The 18,665-nt window shown below is 40.0% G+C and overlaps 1 protein-coding gene and 1 long non-coding RNA gene across 4 annotated transcripts in view; one reads left to right on the top strand and one right to left on the bottom strand.

Annotated features, from left to right (window-relative positions):
• Positions 1-18,665, top strand: part of LOC116293413 (uncharacterized) — a 63,990-nt gene that overhangs the window by 24,005 nt on the left and 21,320 nt on the right. For both annotated transcript variants that reach the window (XM_089036492.1, XM_089036491.1), the window contains 3 exons: positions 127-1,713; positions 6,829-10,311; positions 12,524-16,435. In XM_089036492.1, the coding sequence (XP_088892618.1) occupies positions 127-1,713; positions 6,829-10,311; positions 12,524-16,435 (8,982 nt within the window). The remainder of the gene's footprint in view (positions 1-126; positions 1,714-6,828; positions 10,312-12,523; positions 16,436-18,665) is intronic.
• LOC148907093 (uncharacterized) overlaps positions 11,795-18,665 on the bottom strand; it is a 30,961-nt gene continuing 24,090 nt past the window's right edge. For both annotated transcript variants that reach the window (XR_016121087.1, XR_016121088.1), the window contains one exon: positions 11,795-11,970. This is a non-coding gene — a long non-coding RNA (uncharacterized LOC148907093). The remainder of the gene's footprint in view (positions 11,971-18,665) is intronic.

Genomic DNA, 18,665 nt, shown 5'->3' with positions numbered 1-18,665 from the left:
GTGAAAACAAATAATACTTCGAAGTGAAAATGACATAAACGGTAAGAATACCTTTAAGAAATATATTATTATTATTGAAATTATTGATTTTACATTAAACAACAACTTAATTTCTAATCCAAATAGTTCATCAAGCACAATAACATCTAGTCCAACCACATCAGTTCTTACATCTTCGACATCATCACCCACCACAACAGTTCCATCGTCTAGCACATCGTCGCCAACCACATCGGTTCCATCGACTAGCACTGTGCCAACGACCACAAATGTACTACCTTCAACCAGCCCATCAAGCACTGTGTCGTCTTCGACGTCTAGTCCAACTACAAGTATTGTTACATCTCCAAGTACGTCGTCTGTCTCGACTGTAACAACCACAACAAGCACATCTAGCCCAACCACAACAGTTCCATCATCTAGCACATCGTCTCCAACCACAACAATTCCATCGACTAGCACTGTGCCAACGACTACAAGCGTTCCAACAACCAGCCCATCGAGCTCTGTGTCGTCTTCGACTTCAAGTCCAACTACAAGTATTGTTACATCTCCAAGTACGTCGTCTGTCTCGACAGTAACAACCACAACAAGCACATCTAGCCCAACCACAACAGTTCCATCGTCTAGCACATCGTCTCCAACCACTTCGGTTCCATCGACTAGCTCTGTGCCAACGACCACAAGTGTACCATCAAGCAGCCCATCAAGCACTGTGTCGTCTTCGACTACAAGTCCAACTACAAGTATTGTTACATCTCCAAGTACGTCGTCTGTCTCGACAGTAACAACGACAACAAGCACATCTAGCCCAACCACAACAGTTCCATTGTCCAGCACATCGTCTCCAACCACATCGGTTCCATCGACTAGCTCTGTGCCAACGACCACAAGTGTACCATCAAGCAGCCCATCAAGCACTGTGTCGTCTTCGACTTCAAGTCCAACTACAAGTATTGTTACATCTCCAAGTACGTCGTCTGTCTCGACAGTAACAACGACAACAAGCACATCTAGCCCAACCACAACAGTTCCATCGTCCAGCACATCGTCTCCAACCACATCGGTTCCATCGACTAGCTCTGTGCCAACGACCACAAGTGTACCATCAAGCAGCCCATCAAGCCCTGTGTCGTCATCGACTTCAAGTCCAACTACAAGTATTGTTACATCTCCAAGTACGTCGTCAGTCTCGACAGTAACAACGACAACAAGCACATCTAGCCCAACCACAACAGTTCCATCGTCTAGCACATCGTCTCCAACCACATCGGTTCCATCGACTAGCTCTGTGCCAACGACCACAAGTGTACCATCAAGCAGCCCATCAAGCACTGTGTCGTCATCGACTTCAAGTCCAACTACAAGTATTGTTACATCTCCAAGTACGTCGTCTGTCTCGACAGTAACAACCACAACAAGCACATCTAGCCCAACCACAACAGTTCCATCGTCTAGCACATCGTCTCCAACCACATCGGTTCCATCGACTAGCTCTGTGCCAACGACCACAAGTGTACCATCAAGCAGCCTATCAAGCTCTGTATCGTCTTCGACGTCTAGTCCAACTACAACTGTTGTTACATCTCCAAGTACATCGACTGTTTCGACGGTATCAACGTCATCTTCGATTTCGTCATCTTCCTCGTCCATTACTAGTAGTTCCTCTACACCCTCGACATATGTATCTTCGTCAACCAGCACGTACATAAGGTATGTGAAGTTCTCCTTGAGAGAAAATAATTGTATTGCTTTTGGTATTAATGTGTATTTCATATCTCACTATAAATTGGTGTGGTTGTCAATATAGATGACATGTACAAGGAGATATTTAACTTGGAGTTGTATTTTATGTAGGAAGACTGCGGAAAGTAATTTCTCTAATATAAATCTTGCATAACAACAGCGTTGCACAAAAAATACCTTATATGTAATAACTTTTAAATTTAACTCTGTGCTTTCTGAATGAAAATATCGCCTAATCAAAGTTTTCTAAGGATTTTTGAATTTTTTTCGTCTTGTGTTAAACTAAGGCTAGATAGTTTTGCATAATATCTAGACGTTGCGATAGATCAATATGAGAGAGGGCATATTTTACTTACATCTTTAAGGACAAAAGGAGATAAAGACAAACATAGAATAGAGATAAAAAATACTTCGAGGGTTTTGCGATCATTTTCAACTCATCGGTCGAAGTTGCCTTTGCCTTTTTCGACTCGTTTTGTATCGGATATCTCAAAACTCTAGTTGTGAAATGGTTTCCCTCGTGCCCATAAATGACAAAACTCTCGTAAATAAGTCGTCCCCTATGAATTTTATAATTGGCTATTAATTGCCAACAAGTCAGCTGAACGAAAATGGAAGGATGACAAGGCGACAGCATGACGTCACAGCGGCCATTATGGGTTACCAAAACAATACATTTTCTCTCCTCCGGTATCCGGAATTGAAGTCTATTTTTTTGCAAATACTGTGCAGAAAGTTTCTACTGTTTATGGCTGCCTTCTCACGTGAGTGAAAACGCTCTATAGTCCCCTTCACAGTTCCTTGCGCCAACTTGGAAGGTAGCCGTGCCTTTGTATCGAAGCGAGACGAACGGTGAGCTTACAATGATAGAGGCATGTAAGTAATCGTTCAAGGTGTTGAAAAAGGTCTTTATCATTGCAAGCTCACCATTCGTCTCGCTTCCATGCAATGGCATGGTTACCTTTCAAGATGGCGCGAGGAATTGTGCGGGAAGGGACTATTCAGTAGGTCTTACAATAGAAGTAGAAGGCGAGTTAAAATATCAAAGGAGTTTTTTCTTATCGGTTTTGTAAGTCTTAAACTTTGCAAATTTTAAGATTTTGGAATTAGATGAGTGTGCTCTCGCTTGAACAAAATTCGACCAGGGTGCTTTGTGTAGAGAAACGGGTTCACTTCATTTAAAAATAAACGAGCAAAGAAATGAGCAGAAAAGATAAAATTAAAAAAAATTAAATTAATTGACTGAAAGTACTTATTTATGTCAGTGTCATTTGAACTTGAACTGTAAAAGTCACTCAGTAAAACAGTGCGAAAACTTCTTCTCCTCTACTGACTACTACCGTCCAGCAAGCCTGGTGAGCCAAGATGTTATAAAGCAAGTTTAGAAGTACACATGTAGTATAGTTAAACTTACAGTTCTTTACAATTGACATTGCAAAGTGTAAGAATATGCCTGGTCACACTGCTAGAAGTAGAGCTAACGATTTTTGCACATCATATAAACGAAAATGTGCTTTGATTAATAAGCTCATCCAAAACACACGAATCAAGTAATCAACGACATTACAGTCAAAACGGCCGTCTAGTTTACCGTCCTAGATTCCACTAATGGTTTTATTATTCGAATATTTAAATCTATTATTCTTTCTGAGAATAAGAAGACTTAGGATTCAAAATAATGAACGATTCAAAAATCGAATTCTGATTGGAGCATGGTGTTCCTTATAAGGAATAATCCAATCAGAATTCGAGTTTTGAATCGGTTATTATTTTGAATCCTAAGTCTTCTTATTCTCAGAAAGAATAATAGATTTAAATATTCGAATGTTTAAATGTTTCTTGATTTGAGTGATGCGTCTTTAAGTTATGAAGGTTCATACTTCCAATATGTTAATGATGGTGACGTCAGGTAAGGTATTTTATTGTTTTTGTTGTAAGCAGCAATACTAAATGCTGGCCATTTTGAAAATACAAATTTAAAACAGCTTACATGTAAACCATGAGTAAAATAATGATGCTTTTTAAATACTGTTTCTATGAACCAGTTCAATTTTGTATATTTAATTAAGCCTTAATAGACGTCACACTTTTTAGCATATTGGAAGTATAAACCTTCATAACTTAGAAACGCATCACTCAAATCAAGAAATATTTTACCAATCAACTATTTACTTCGTGTAGAATCAGTACTGCAAGTATTGTCGAAGGGTTCATTTGCACTTTAATGGAATCTAGGGGGGTAAGCTTGAGCCGTTTTGACTGCAATATAAATTCTCATGTACATCACATTCCTCGAATTATCTTTACCAGTTTTCAAAAATCGTTTAAGTAATGCAATTTGAAACGATTATTTGAAATATTGTGTTAGTCACGTTTAGGTTTCTTTTAGACAACATCGTTTGCATCGTCTACTACAATATTTGCCAATTCCGTGTTTAGTTATATGTACGATAAATACTTTACTTTAAACCGTTTGTCACCCAGCAGTTTTTCATGTAAGAATTTTATCGTAGAAGAGATCTATAAACAATTCTGTTGATTTAATCTGGAAAACTATTCTCATGAGGAACATACAAACTTGAATCGGAAAAAAATTCGCGAAGCATTTGATCGTGGTAGTCATTATGAATGGCGCCATCATGCAAACAGCCTATAGTGCAGCTACTATAAGCCAAAAACTTGTAGTAATTAATAATCATGGGTTTTGTGATAAAAGCATGAAAATATAGAGCTTTTAGTGTAATAATAATTGAACAACAAAAATTAGCGAAAAATAGTACGACGTTTCAACATCCCGTATAGTATTGTCCAAGCCCACACTTACACGGCGCTTCTTGTACGGCGCGAAAAAATCGTTCATTCCATTTCAAATAATTTTGTATATCAGGTTCATACGAAATTATTTGAATAAGAGATTCTTCAAGATTTATGAGTTGGGGCAGCTATGTGGATTCTAAGTTTTAAAGCAACATCTTTTTGGTAGTCCCCCCTTTACAATCGTAAAATTTATTTGTGCCCTCCCCCCATTGCAGAAAATAATCATAACCCCCTTGGTTTTTCATAGCCCCAAAAATTTTAAGCACAGATAATTAATGACTTCCCTCAACATCAACATAGTAACCCATTAATTTTAAAAGGTCCTTAAATAAAAACCATTTCTCTAGATTTACGCATAAAACGTAAGTACAGTAAAAACAAACAAGGAACACCGACACCATTTTATTAATATCTGAGAGCTTAGTAAGTACGTTTGTAGTGAAAGTCATTCTCCATACACGACTTTCAAAAATGGCCGCCAAACTCGGTTGGGACTAGGGACAATTGAATGGAAGCGAGGTAAGTAAGGCCTCATTAGTAAACAAAGTCTATTCAGTACGATATTTTGCGTCAAAGTCATTCATCTCACCAATTCGAGTTCTTTTAAGCGTCTTTTCAAGTAAGGGAAAATGACTTTGACACAAAATATCGTACTGAGTAGACTTTGTTTACTAATGGGGCCTTACTTATCTCGCTTCCATTCAATTGTCCCTAGTCCCAACCGAGTTTGGCGGCCATCTTTGAAAGTCGTGTATATACTAGCTAAAAACTAAAAAATGAAATACATACAAAATAATCATGAATCCCTTTCTTCTATAATGCGAAAAGTCAATTGTGACTTTACTTCAGAGCAAATGATAGTCCTGGTAATTGAAAAGTAAGATACTAGTTGAGTTTTCTCCTTGATTTTCGCTTGCATGGTAAGGCTGCACATAAGAAGCGCAACGCGCCGAAAATAAAGGCTCTCATATTGTTTAATATCCCATGTCAGTATCGTCAAGCACAACCATCTTTTGTCTCCTTAAAACACGTGGATATCCTTATTTCTTCAGTACATTATAATATAAATACCAAATTTACATCGTGAAAAAACTTTATGAGCAATAAGCGCAAAATAAAAATAAAAAATACATATTTTATAATAAATATATTAAAGAATATTAAAATTTCATAATTTAATAATAAATAATAATAAATAATATGATTTATATAGCGCTCAACCTATTAAAATATTCTAAAGCGCTTAACATTTATGGCTAGAAAATAAGTAAACAAAATTCTATTATGAAAAGGATATATAATGAGAAAAACCTTTTAATACAGAAAGGAAAAAAAATCACTAGATATCAATTATGAAATCTTAATCAAAAACTTTATAACTATAAACTATATAACTATATAATCATATTAAATTCGAATACAAAATTAAAACCTATAATATACACCTACTTGCAAGAAGGTTGTCATACAAGAATAGAACATTTGTAATTTAGTAAATTAGTGATTTAGTACGATGATTTTGGACGACAAGATGTAACCGGCATGCAGATGAAGATGTAATTTCAAAGTTAAAACGAAAATGAATAAATAAAAAATAAGAACAGTATTTGTTTTTGTACGTTTCTGCCTCGTGTAACGTGGCTATCATGCAGTAAATAAATAGGTTGACATAATAACAATACCAAGAAAATTTACCTTTAGACTGGGAAAACTAACGTAACTAAAACTACGAATTCTAGCGCTGCCTGGCGCTTCTGATATGTTAGTAGTTAGCCTGACGTCAGTGATAATTTATTCCTAATCGGTAAATTTACTAAATCACTAAATTACTAAAATACAAATGTTCTATTCTTGCATGACAACCTTCTTGCAAGTAGGTGTATACTAACCAAAAATCTATAGAATTATATAACTTTTGTGCAAAAAAATTGGATTTCAATTATTATCCACAGTCATTCCTACAATAAAAACAAGTTTATTTTGCTCACAACTTTGTAGTTACAAGATTTGTTAAGAAAAAAAGAAAAGAAATAGTATGTAACAGATATAAGAAGTATATTTAAAAAATTCAAAAGTGACATTAAGAGTCTAGAATCTAAATTAACCATGAGGTTTTCAAGTTAGACCCCAGCCTATAGGTGAAAGACGACACAAGCATTTTACAAACCCAATATGACGTATAATGGAATATATATATGATGAAGTCACTCCTGCCAATTAGTTATCATTCTATTTATTGCACATGATGTTTTTCACCTTTCACAGCATTCAGTCCGTAACTCCTGGAATTTCGACGTATATATCGGTATCAACAACTTCTAGCCAACCAATAATAACCTTGAGTACCTTCCACTCAACACCAGTTCTTCCAACACCCAGCAAATCGACAACATCTTCGTCCACAAGCACAGCCCCACCACCAAGCTCTTACCCACCAGTTTCCGTGTCATCAATCATTGCCTCATTTTCCTCCTTGTTACCTTCCTCATCTACAACACCAACCGTTGTACCAACAACCTCTAGAACAATACCAACATTACCTCCTCCGCCAAGCGAATCGACGGCTATAGTAACAAGCAGTACAACAACAACATCGACAAGCACATCGTCTCCAACCACAACAATTTCATCGACTAGCACTGTTCCAACGACTACAAGCGTTCCAACAACCAGCCCATCGAGCTCTGTGTCGTCATCGACGTCTAGTCCAACCACAACGATTGTTACATCTCCAAGTACGTCGACTGTGTCCACAGTAACAACCACAACAAGTACATCTAGCCCAACCACAATAGTTCCATCGTCTAGCACGTCGTCTTCAACCACAACAATTCCATCGACTAGCACTGTGCCAACGACTACAAGCGTTCCAACAACCAGCCCATCGAGCTCTGTGTCGTCATCGACGTCTAGTCCAACCACAACGATTGTTACATCTCCAAGTACGTCGACTGTGTCCACAGTAACTACAACAACAAGCACATCAAGCCCAACCACAACAGCTCCATCGTCTAGCACATCGTCTCCGACCACAACAATTCCATCGACTAGCACTGTTCCAACGACTACAAGCGTTCCAACAACCAGCCCATCGAGCTCTGTGTCGTCATCGACGTCTAGTCCAACCACAACGATTGTTACATCTCCAAGTACGTCAACTGTCTCCACAGTAACAACGACAACAAGCACATCTAGCCCAACCACAACAGTTCCATCGTCTAGCACGTCGTCTTCAACCACAACAATTCCATCGACTAGCACTGTGCCAACGACTACAAGCGTTCCAACAACCAGCCCATCGAGCTCTGTATCGTCATCGACGTCTAGTCCAACCACAACGATTGTTACATCTCCAAGTACGTCGACTGTGTCCACAGTAACTACGACAACAAGCACATCAAGCCCAACCACAACAGTTCCATCGTCTAGCACATCGTCTCCGACCACAACAATTCCATCGACTAGCACTGTTCCAACGACTACAAGCGTTCCAACAACCAGCCCATCGAGCTCTGTGTCGTCATCGACGTCTAGTCCAACCACAACGATTGTTACGTCTCCAAGTACGTCTTCTGTCTCCACATTAACAACGACAACAAGCACATCTAGCCCAACCACAACAGTTCCATCGTCTAGCACATCGTCTCCGACCACAACAATTCCATCGACTAGCACTGTTCCAACGACTACAAGCGTTCCAACAACCAGTCCATCGAGCTCTGTGTCGTCATCGACGTCTAGTCCAACCACAACAATTGTTACATCTCCGAGTACATCGACTGTCTCCACAGTCACAACGACAACAAGCACATCTAGCCTAACCACAACAGTTCCATCGTCTAGCACGTCGTCTCAAACCACTACAATTCCATCGACTAGCACTGTGCCAACGACTACAAGCGTTCCAACAACCAGCCCATCAAGCTCTGTGTCTTCATCGACGTCTAGTCCAACCACAACGATTGTTACATCTCCAAGTACGATTTCTGTCTCCACATTAACAACCACAGTGAGCACATCTAGCCCAACCACAACAGTTCCATCGTCTAGCACATCGTCTCCGACCACAACAATTCCATCGACTAGCACTGTGCCAACGACTACAAGCGTTCCAACAACCAGCCCATCGAGCTCTGTGTCGTCATCGACGTCTAGTCCAACCACAACGATTGTTTCATCTCCAAGTACGTCTTCTGTCTCGACAGTAACAACCACAACAAGCACATCAAGCCCAACCACAACAGTTCCATCGTCTAGCACATCGTCTCCGACCACAACAATTCCATCGACTAGCACTGTTCCAACGACTACAAGCGTTCCAACAACCAGCCCATCGAGCTCTGTGTCGTCATCGACGTCTAGTCCAACCACAACGATTGTTACATCTCCAAGTACGTCGACTGTTTCGACAGTAACAACGACAAAGGGCACATCTAGCCCAACCACAACAGTTCCATCGTCTAGCACATCGTCTCCAACCACAACACTTCCATCGACTAGCACTGTTCCAACGACTACAAGCGTTCCAACTACCAGCACATCGAGCTCTTTGTCGTCATCGACGTCTAGTCCAACCACAACGATTGTTACATCTCCAAGTACGTCGACTGTGTCCACAGTAACTACGACAACAAGCACATCTAGCCCAACCACAACAGTTCCATCGTCTAGCACATCGTCTCCAACCACAACAATTCCATCGACTAGCACTGTTCCAACGACTACAAGCGTTCCAACAACCAGCCCATCGAGCTCTGTGTCGTCATCGACGTCTAGTCCAACCACAACGATTGTTACATCTCCAAGTACGTCGACTGTGTCCACAGTAACGACAACAAGCACATCTAGCCCAACCACAACAGTTCCATCATCAAGCACATCTAGCCCAACCACAACAATTCCATCGACTAGCACTGTGGCAACGACTACAAGCGTTCCAACAACCAGCCCATCGAGCTCTGTGTCGTCATCGACGTCTAGTCCAACCACAACAATTATTACATCTCCAAGTACGTCGACTGTCTCGACAGTAACAACGACAACAAGCACATCTAGCCCAACCACAACAGTTCCATCGTCTAGCACATCGTCTCCAACCACAACAATTCCATCGACTAGCACTGTTCCAACGACTACAAGCGTTCCAACTACCAGCCCATCGAGCTCTGTGTCGTCATCGACGTCTAGTCCAACCACAACGATTGTTACATCTCCAAGTACGTCGACTGTGTCCACAGTAACTACGACAACAAGCACATCTAGCCCAACCACAACAGTTCCATCGTCTAGCACAACGTCTCCAACTACAACAATTCCATCGACTAGCACTGTTCCAACGACTACAAGCGTTCCAACAACCAGCCCATCGAGCTCTGTGTCGTCATCGACGTCTAGTCCAACCACAACGATTGTTACATCTCCAAGTACGTCGACTGTCTCCACAGTAACGACAACAAGCACATCTAGCCCAACCACAACAGTTCCATCATCTAGCACATCTAGCCCAACCACAACAATTCCATCGACTAGCACTGTGCCAACGACTACAAGCGTTCCAACAACCAGCCCATCGAGCTCTGTGTCGTCATCGACGTCTAGTCCAACCACTACGATTGTTACATCTCCAAGTACGTCGTCTGTATCGACAGTAACAACTTTATCTTCGAGTGCGTCATCGTCCTCATCTATTAGTAGTAGTTCTACTTCACACTCGTCGTCTGTGTCTTTGGCAACCAGCACTTATATAAGGTATGAGATTAGGTTATGATTGAGAATAATTTTGTATTGTTAGATCATTGAGATACAACTATTTTGTAAATGAATATTGATATAGATTTATTAGAGTACTTTGCAATAAGGTATGAGATTAGGTTATGAATGAGAATAATTTTGTATTGTTAGATCATTGATCTACAACTATGTTTGTAAATGAATATTTATATAGATTTATTAGAGCACTTTGCAATGCGGCTTAATGTGGGTGACAAAGCATGAAGTTTACAATTGTTAGGGGTTTGGAATTTTTTTGTTAACCCCTTCCCCCCCCCAAATCCTATTACAATAACATCACATGCCAAGGGTTTATAGTTAATAGGGCTAGATGAGGAAATCGTATTTAATTATAATCTCTGACTGACTAATAAATTAGCTTTGTTCAATTATGAAATATCTCAGAGATTGTTGTATCCAATTATCTCCAAGTTGTACAGCACTTCCAAATTGTAATTGTTAAAAACGAGTGATATTCTCATTAAGGTTACTGCCTCCTTTTGAACGTTCCATTTGATCCCGCGATGTGCGCGCGCTCAAAAACCGCTGAAAAATCAACAAGATTTTATTGAAGAACCATACGCGTTTTGTGCTTCAACAGGGCAAAACCTTCAAATTTTGCACGGGACTCTAGCTCTAGCTGATTCGAAATAACTACTAAAATTCTAGGTTATATCAACGTTTTAGAAAAGGTTTATATTTCTAACACATGAAAAAATAGATTTTTGTAGGGATTTTTGTTCGACTTTATGAGATTTTTTAAGAGCACCGAAACTACAAAATATGACAAATCAATGTATCTCTTTTTGTCGAAAATATCTATGTATTATTGTAGAATGATTGACTAGGCTTCATTCGTGGAATCATATAGTCTGCAAATAACTATTATCTCATGAATCTTTTTTTTTTTTTCTATTCACTTCGGTGGCGCAAGTTTTGCTCCAAAAGCTCGCGCGTAGGCTTCCAATAAATGCTGATTATCTCGAAAACAAGCTCGGGACATCCAATTTTTCTTTCCAGATTTGGAATCAGCATTAAATTTCAATTCTGAAATTCGAAGTTTTAAAAAATTTTAAATCGTTTTCCAAAAGTGGGCAGTTAAAAAACGGCGCAAATTTGCTGTCAGAGTGTGAGATAATTGAGTCCAGATTAATATGAAGAAGTTAAGAAACTCACACTTGACAAAAGGATTTTATAAAGCCTACATGAATTACAAAATAAAATAAAATAAAATAATTAATAATAACGATCATAATAAAAATGCATTCTACACTTTTGAATAGACATTTGTTAGTGACACACTAAGAATATAGCCTAGAACTATAAAAGTTCTGCTTTATTCTTGTAAAGTATTACGTATACCGAAAGTTTATATAAACGAAGATAATTATAATGTAAATTGACAATAAGAAATAAATATTTACAAAATCATAATTTGTTAAGAACTAATCAGAGTGTAGATTATTCGTAAAATAATCGTATTTTTAAAAAAACCTAAAACACATAGAGTATAAACATCACGATAATAATGATATAAAATGTCATAGTCCCAAATGTCAAAATCTAAGGCGTCAAATATCTAGTTCAAAGTCAGTTTCTTGTACATTTGATCTTGAACGTCTGACTATTCTAGAACCCCTGAAACAGAGTAAGGCGGATCTCAATAAAGCGAAAGACACTCTGGAGCGTATCCAGGAGACTGTGTTGGCATAGTTCTCTCCTTTCTTTCCTGCTATTAACTCAGCCATAATAATGATAATAACAGTAACAATATTAATAATATTAATGATAATTATAATATTAATGACAATCATCATCATCATCATGGGTGTTTATTCAATAACTTTTTGCAATGTTCACATACTTCACAGTTACAAAATTGTTTAGGCGATTAGTACGGGTATGCAAAGATATTCAGTAACGCATTTTCTCAAGTTGTAGTACCCCTTTTAATTTAAGTTCTACCCCTAATGATGGCATAAAGAGGGTTCAGCTTTAGTTGACAGTACGATTATTTCTTTCATTGATTATTTGTAATTGTTATTGTAAGTAATCTGTAATTCAGTGTTTACACTGCGAAAGGTTATCAAATAAACACTCAGACTCGATAATTTTAAGCATTCCAGTTTTGAGGTCAGCTTTTGTTTAACATTTAATTTATTAAAAACCAATCATTTTCCCCCTTTTACAGCATTCAGTCCGTAACTCCTGGAATCTCGACGTATATTTCGGTATCAACAACTTCCAGCCAACCAATAATAACTTTGAGTACCTTCCACTCAACACCAGTTCTTCCAACACCCAGCAAATCGACAACATCTTCGACCACAAGCACAGCCCCATCACCAAGCTCTTACCCACCAGTTTCCGTGTCATCAATCATTTTGACATTTTCCTCCTTCTCACCTTCCACATCTACAACACCAACCGTTGTACCAACAACCTCTAGAACATTGCCAACATTACGTCCTCCGCCAAGCGAATCAACGGCTACAGTAACAAGCAGTACAATAACAACATCGACAAGCACATCGTCTCCAACCACAACAATTCCATCGACTAGCACTGTTCCAACGACTACAAGCGTTCCAACAACCAGCCCATCGAGCTCTGTGTCGTCATCGACGTCTAGTCCAACCACAACGATTGTTACATCTCCAAGTACGTCGACTGTCTCGACAGTAACAACGACAACAAGCACATCTAGCCCAACCACAACAGTTCCATCGTCTAGCACATCGTCTCCAACTACAACAATTCCATCAACTAGCACTGTGCCAACGACTACAAGCGTTCCAACAACTAGCCCATCGAGCTCTGTATCGCCATCGACGTCTAGTCCAACCACAACGATTGTTACATCTCCAAGTACGTCGACTGTCTCCACAGTAACAACGACAACAAGCACATCTAGCCCAACCACAACAGTTCCATCGTCTAGCACATCGTCTTCAACCACAACGATTCCATCGACTAGCACTGTGCCAACAACTACAAGCGTTCCAACAACCAGCCCATCGAGCTCTGTGTCGTCATCGACGTCTAGTCCAACCACAACGATTGTTACATCTCCAAGTACGTCGACTGTTTCGACAGTAACAACGACAACAAGCACATCTAGCCCAACCACAACAGTTCCATCGTCTAGCACATCGTCTCCAACTACAACAGTTCCATCGACTAGCACTGTGCCAACTACTACAAGCGTTCCAACAACCAGCCCATCGAGCTCTGTGTCGTCATCGACGTCTAGTCCAACCACAACGATTGTTACATCTCCAAGTACGTCGACTGTCTCGACAGTAACAACGACAACAAGCACATCTAGCCCAACCACAACAGTTGCATCGTCTAGCACATCGTCTCCAACTACAACAATTCCATCAACTAGCACTGTGCCAACGACTACAAGCGTTCCAACAACTAGCCCATCGAGCTCTGTATCGTCATCGACGTCTAGTCCAACCACAACGATTGTTACATCTCCAAGTACGTCGACTGTCTCGACAGTAACAACGACAACAAGCACATCTAGCCCAACCACAACAGTTCCATCGTCTAGCACATCGTCTCCAACCACAACGATTCCATCGACTAGCACTGTGCCAACGACTACAAGCGTTCCAACAACCAGCCCATCGAGCTCTGTGTCGTCATCGACGTCTAGTCCAACCACAACGATTGTTACATCTCCAAGTACGTCGACTGTTTCGACAGTAACAACGACAACAAGCACATCTAGCCCAACCACAACAGTTCCATCGTCTAGCACATCGTTTCCAACTACAACAGTTCCATCGACTAGCACTGTACCAACGACTACAAGCGTTCCAACAACCAGCCCATCGAGCTCTGTGTCGTCATCGACGTCTAGTCCAACCACAACGATTGTTACATCTCCAAGTACGTCGACTGTGTCCACAGTAACGACAACAAGCACATCTAGCCCAACCACAACAGTTCCATCGTCTAGCACATCGTCTAGCACATCGTCTCCAACTACAACAATTCCATCGACTAGCACTGTGCCAACGACTACAAGCGTTCCAACAACCAGCCCATCGAGCTCTGTGTCGTCATCGACGTCTAGTCCAACCACAACGATTGTTACATCTCCAAGTACGTCGACTGTGTCAACAGTAACAACGACAACAAGCACATCGAGCCCAACCACAACAGTTCCATCGTCTAGCACATCGTCTCCAACTACAACAATTCCATCGACTAGCACTGTGCCAACGACTACAAGCGTTCCAACAACCAGCCCATCGAGCTCTGTGTCGTCATCGACGTCTAGTCCAACCACAACGATTGTTACATCTCCAAGTACGTCGACTGTCTCCACAGTAACAACGACAACCAGCACATCAAGCCCAACAACAACAGTTCCATCGTCTAGCACATCGTCTCCAACCACAACAATTCCATCGACTAGCACTGTGCCAACGACTACAAGCGTTCCAACAACCAGCCCATCGAGCTCTGTGTCGTCATCGACGTCTAGTCCAACCACAACGATTGTTACATCTCCAAGTACGTCGACTGTGTCTACAGTAACAACGACAACAAGCACATCTAGCCCAACCACAACAGTTCCATCATCAAGCACATCTAGCCCAACCACAACAATTCCATCGACTAGCACTGTTCCAACGACTACAAGCGTTCCAACAACCAGCCCATCGAGCTCTGTGTCGTCATCGACGTCTAGTCCAACCACAACGATTGTTACATCTCCAAGTACGTCGACTGTGTCAACAGTAACAACGACAACAAGCACATCGAGCCGAACCACAACAGTTCCATCGTCTAGCACATCGTCTCCAACTACAACAATTCCATCGACTAGCACTGTGCCAACGACTACAAGCGTTCCAACAACCAGCCCATCGAGCTCTGTGTCGTCATCGACGTCTAGTCCAACCACAACGATTGTTACATCTCCAAGTACGTCGACTGTGTCCACAGTAACAACGACAACAAGCACATCTAGCCCAACCACAACAGTTCCATCGTCTAGCACATCGTCTCCAAGTACAACAATTCCATCGACTAGCACTGTGCCAACGACTACAAGCGTTCCAACAACCAGCCCATCGAGCTCTGTGTCGTCATCGACGTCTAGTCCAACCACAACGATTGTTACATCTCCAAGTACGTCGACTGTCTCCACAGTAACAACGACAACAAGCACATCTAGCCCAACAACAACAGTTCCATCGTCTAGCACATCGTCTCCAACTACAACAATTCCATCGACTAGCACTGTGCCAACGACTACAAGCGTTCCAACAACCAGCCCATCGAGCTCTGTGTCGTCATCGACGTCTAGTCCAACCACAACGATTGTTACATCTCCAAGTACGTCGACTGTGTCTACAGTAACAACGACAACAAGCACATCTAGCCCAACCACAACAGTTCCATCATCAAGCACATCTAGCCCAACCACAACAATTCCATCGACTAGCACTGTGCCAACGACTACAAGCGTTCCAACAACCAGCCCATCGAGCTCTGTGTCGTCATCGACGTCTAGTCCAACCACAACGATTGTTACATCTCCAAGTACGTCGACTGTGTCAACAGTAACAACGACAACAAGCACATCGAGCCGAACCACAACAGTTCCATCGTCTAGCACATCGTCTCCAACTACAACAATTCCATCGACTAGCACTGTGCCAACGACTACAAGCGTTCCAACAACCAGCCCATCGAGCTCTGTGTCGTCATCGACGTCTAGTCCAACCACAACGATTGTTACATCTCCAAGTACGTCGACTGTGTCCACAGTAACAACGACAACAAGCACATCTAGCCCAACCACAACAGTTCCATCGTCTAGCACATCGTCTCCAAGTACAACAATTCCATCGACTAGCACTGTGCCAACGACTACAAGCGTTCCAACAACCAGCCCATCGAGCTCTGTGTCGTCATCGACGTCTAGTCCAACCTCAACGATTGTTACATCTCCAAGTGCGTCGTCTGTCTCGACAGTAACAACTTTTTCTTCGAGTGCGTCATCTTCGTCATCCATTACTAGTAGTTATTCGTCACACTCGTCGTCTGTGTCTTTGTCAACCAGCACTTATATAAGGTATGAGATTAGGTTATGAATGAGGATAATTTTGTATTAATAGTTCATTGATATACAATTATGTTTGTAAATACATGAAAATATAGAGGTATATATAAGTTATAGTTCTTGGGAACAAGGTTATTCCGGGTGAAAGACCCTTGGAAGTGAATTCGGAAAATTTAATTTCCGATCTTGCTGGGAATGGAACCCACGAACTTCGGAATTGGACTACCGATGCTCTAACAGTAGAGCTACAGGTCAGACTAAGAGCAGGCCAGGGTGAAATAGAACCGGCCTGCTCTCAGTCTGACCTCTAGCCCAGCTGGAAGAGCATCGGTAGTACAATTCCGAAGTTCGTGATATTCTCATTAAGGTTACTGCCTACTTTTTTACGTTCCATTTGAGCCCACGATGTGTGCGAGCTCAAAAACCGCTGAAAAATCAACAAGATTTTATTGAAGAAGCATAAGCGTTTTGTGCTTCAACAGGGCAAAACCTTCAAATTTTGCACGGGACTCTGTATTTTTTAATAGCTGATTCGAAAAACTCCTAATCTAGGTTATATCAACTTTTTAGAAAAAGTTTATATTTCTAACACATGAAAAAATAGATTTTTGTAGGGATTTTTGTTCGACTTTATGAGATTTTTTAAGAGCACCGCAACTACAAAATATGACAAATCAATGTATCTCTCTGTCTTTTTGTCGAAAATATCTATGTATTATTGTAGAATGATTGACTAGCCTTCATTCGTGGAATCATATAGTTTGCAAATAACTATTATCTCATGAATCTTTTTTTTTCTATTCACTTCCGGTGGCGCAAGTTTTGCTCCAAAAGCTCGCGCGTAGGCTTTTATTACATGCTGATTATCTCGAAAACAAGCTCGGGACACCCAATTTTGATTTTTAAAAAAAGTTTAAATCGTTTCCCAAAAATAGGCAGTTAAAAAACGGCACAAATTTGCTGTCAGCGTGTGAGATAATTGACACCAGGTTAATATGAAGAAGTTAAGAAACTCACACTTGACAAAAGGATTTTATGAAGCCTACATTAAAAAATAAATAAATAATAATAATAGCGATAATAATAAAAATGCATTCTACACTTTTGAATAGACATTTGTTAGTGACACACTAAGGATATAGCCTAGAACTATAAAAGTTCTGCTTTATTCTTGCAAAGTATTACGCATACTGAAAGTTTATATAAACGAAGATAATTATAATGTAAATTGACAATAAGAAATATTTACAAAATCATAATTTGTTAAGAACTAATCAGAGTGTAGATTATTCGTAAAAATTTCTTTAAAAAAGTTCTTTAAAAAAACCTAAAACACATAGAGTATAAACATCGCGATAATAATGATATTAAAAGTCCTAGTCCCAAATGTCAAAATTTAAGGCGTCAAATATCGAGTTCAAAGTCAGTTTCTTGTACATTTGATCTTGAACGTCTGACTGTTCTAGAACCCCTGAGACAGAGTAAGGCGGATCTCAATAAAGCGAAAGACACTCTGGAGCGTATCCAGGAGACTGTGTTAGCATAGTTCTCTCCTTTCTTTGCTGCTATTAACTCAGAGATAATAATGATAATAAGAGTAATAATATTAATAATATTAATGATAATTATAATATTAATGACAATCATCATCATCATTATCATGTGAGTGTTTATTCAATAACTTTTCGCAATGTTCACATACTTCACAGTTACAAAAATGTTTAGGCGATTAACGCATTTTCTCAAGTTGTAGTACTCCTTTTTATTTAAGTTGATGGCATAAACAGGGTTCAGCTTTAGTTGACAGTACGATTAGTATATGTAATAGGACTCCATGCTGTCCAATTAAGAAATAATTGGACGAGGAAAAATCCAAGGACTGACAAAATTGGATGAGGCCATAGGACGAATTTTTCAAGTCTAATTAGTTCTTGATTAGAGAGCATGAAATCCCATTACCTATTAATTATATAGCTGCCTAATTAATCCCATATCAACAAGACCTGTCCAATTAAGAAAATAATTCGACAGTTACCTATATGGGATTAATGAGAAGCTGTATAATTATAATTGTTATTGTAACGATTATTTGTTTCATTGATTATTTATAATAGTTATTATAAGTAATCTGCAATTCAGGGTTTACACTGCGAAAGGTTATCAAATAAACACTCAGACTCGATAATTTTAAGCATTCCAATTTTGAGGTCAGCTTTTGTTTAACATTTAATTCATTAAAAAC

Source organism: Actinia tenebrosa, unplaced genomic scaffold (assembly GCF_029948245.1).
Source record: "Actinia tenebrosa isolate PJP-AT-01 unplaced genomic scaffold, QUT_ActTen_1.0 PGA_scaffold4__44_contigs__length_22323623, whole genome shotgun sequence".
Classification (NCBI taxonomy): Eukaryota; Metazoa; Cnidaria; class Anthozoa; order Actiniaria; family Actiniidae; genus Actinia; species Actinia tenebrosa.
The sequence above is the reverse complement of the archived record's forward strand: the minus strand, read 5'-3'. Positions and strand labels throughout refer to the sequence as shown.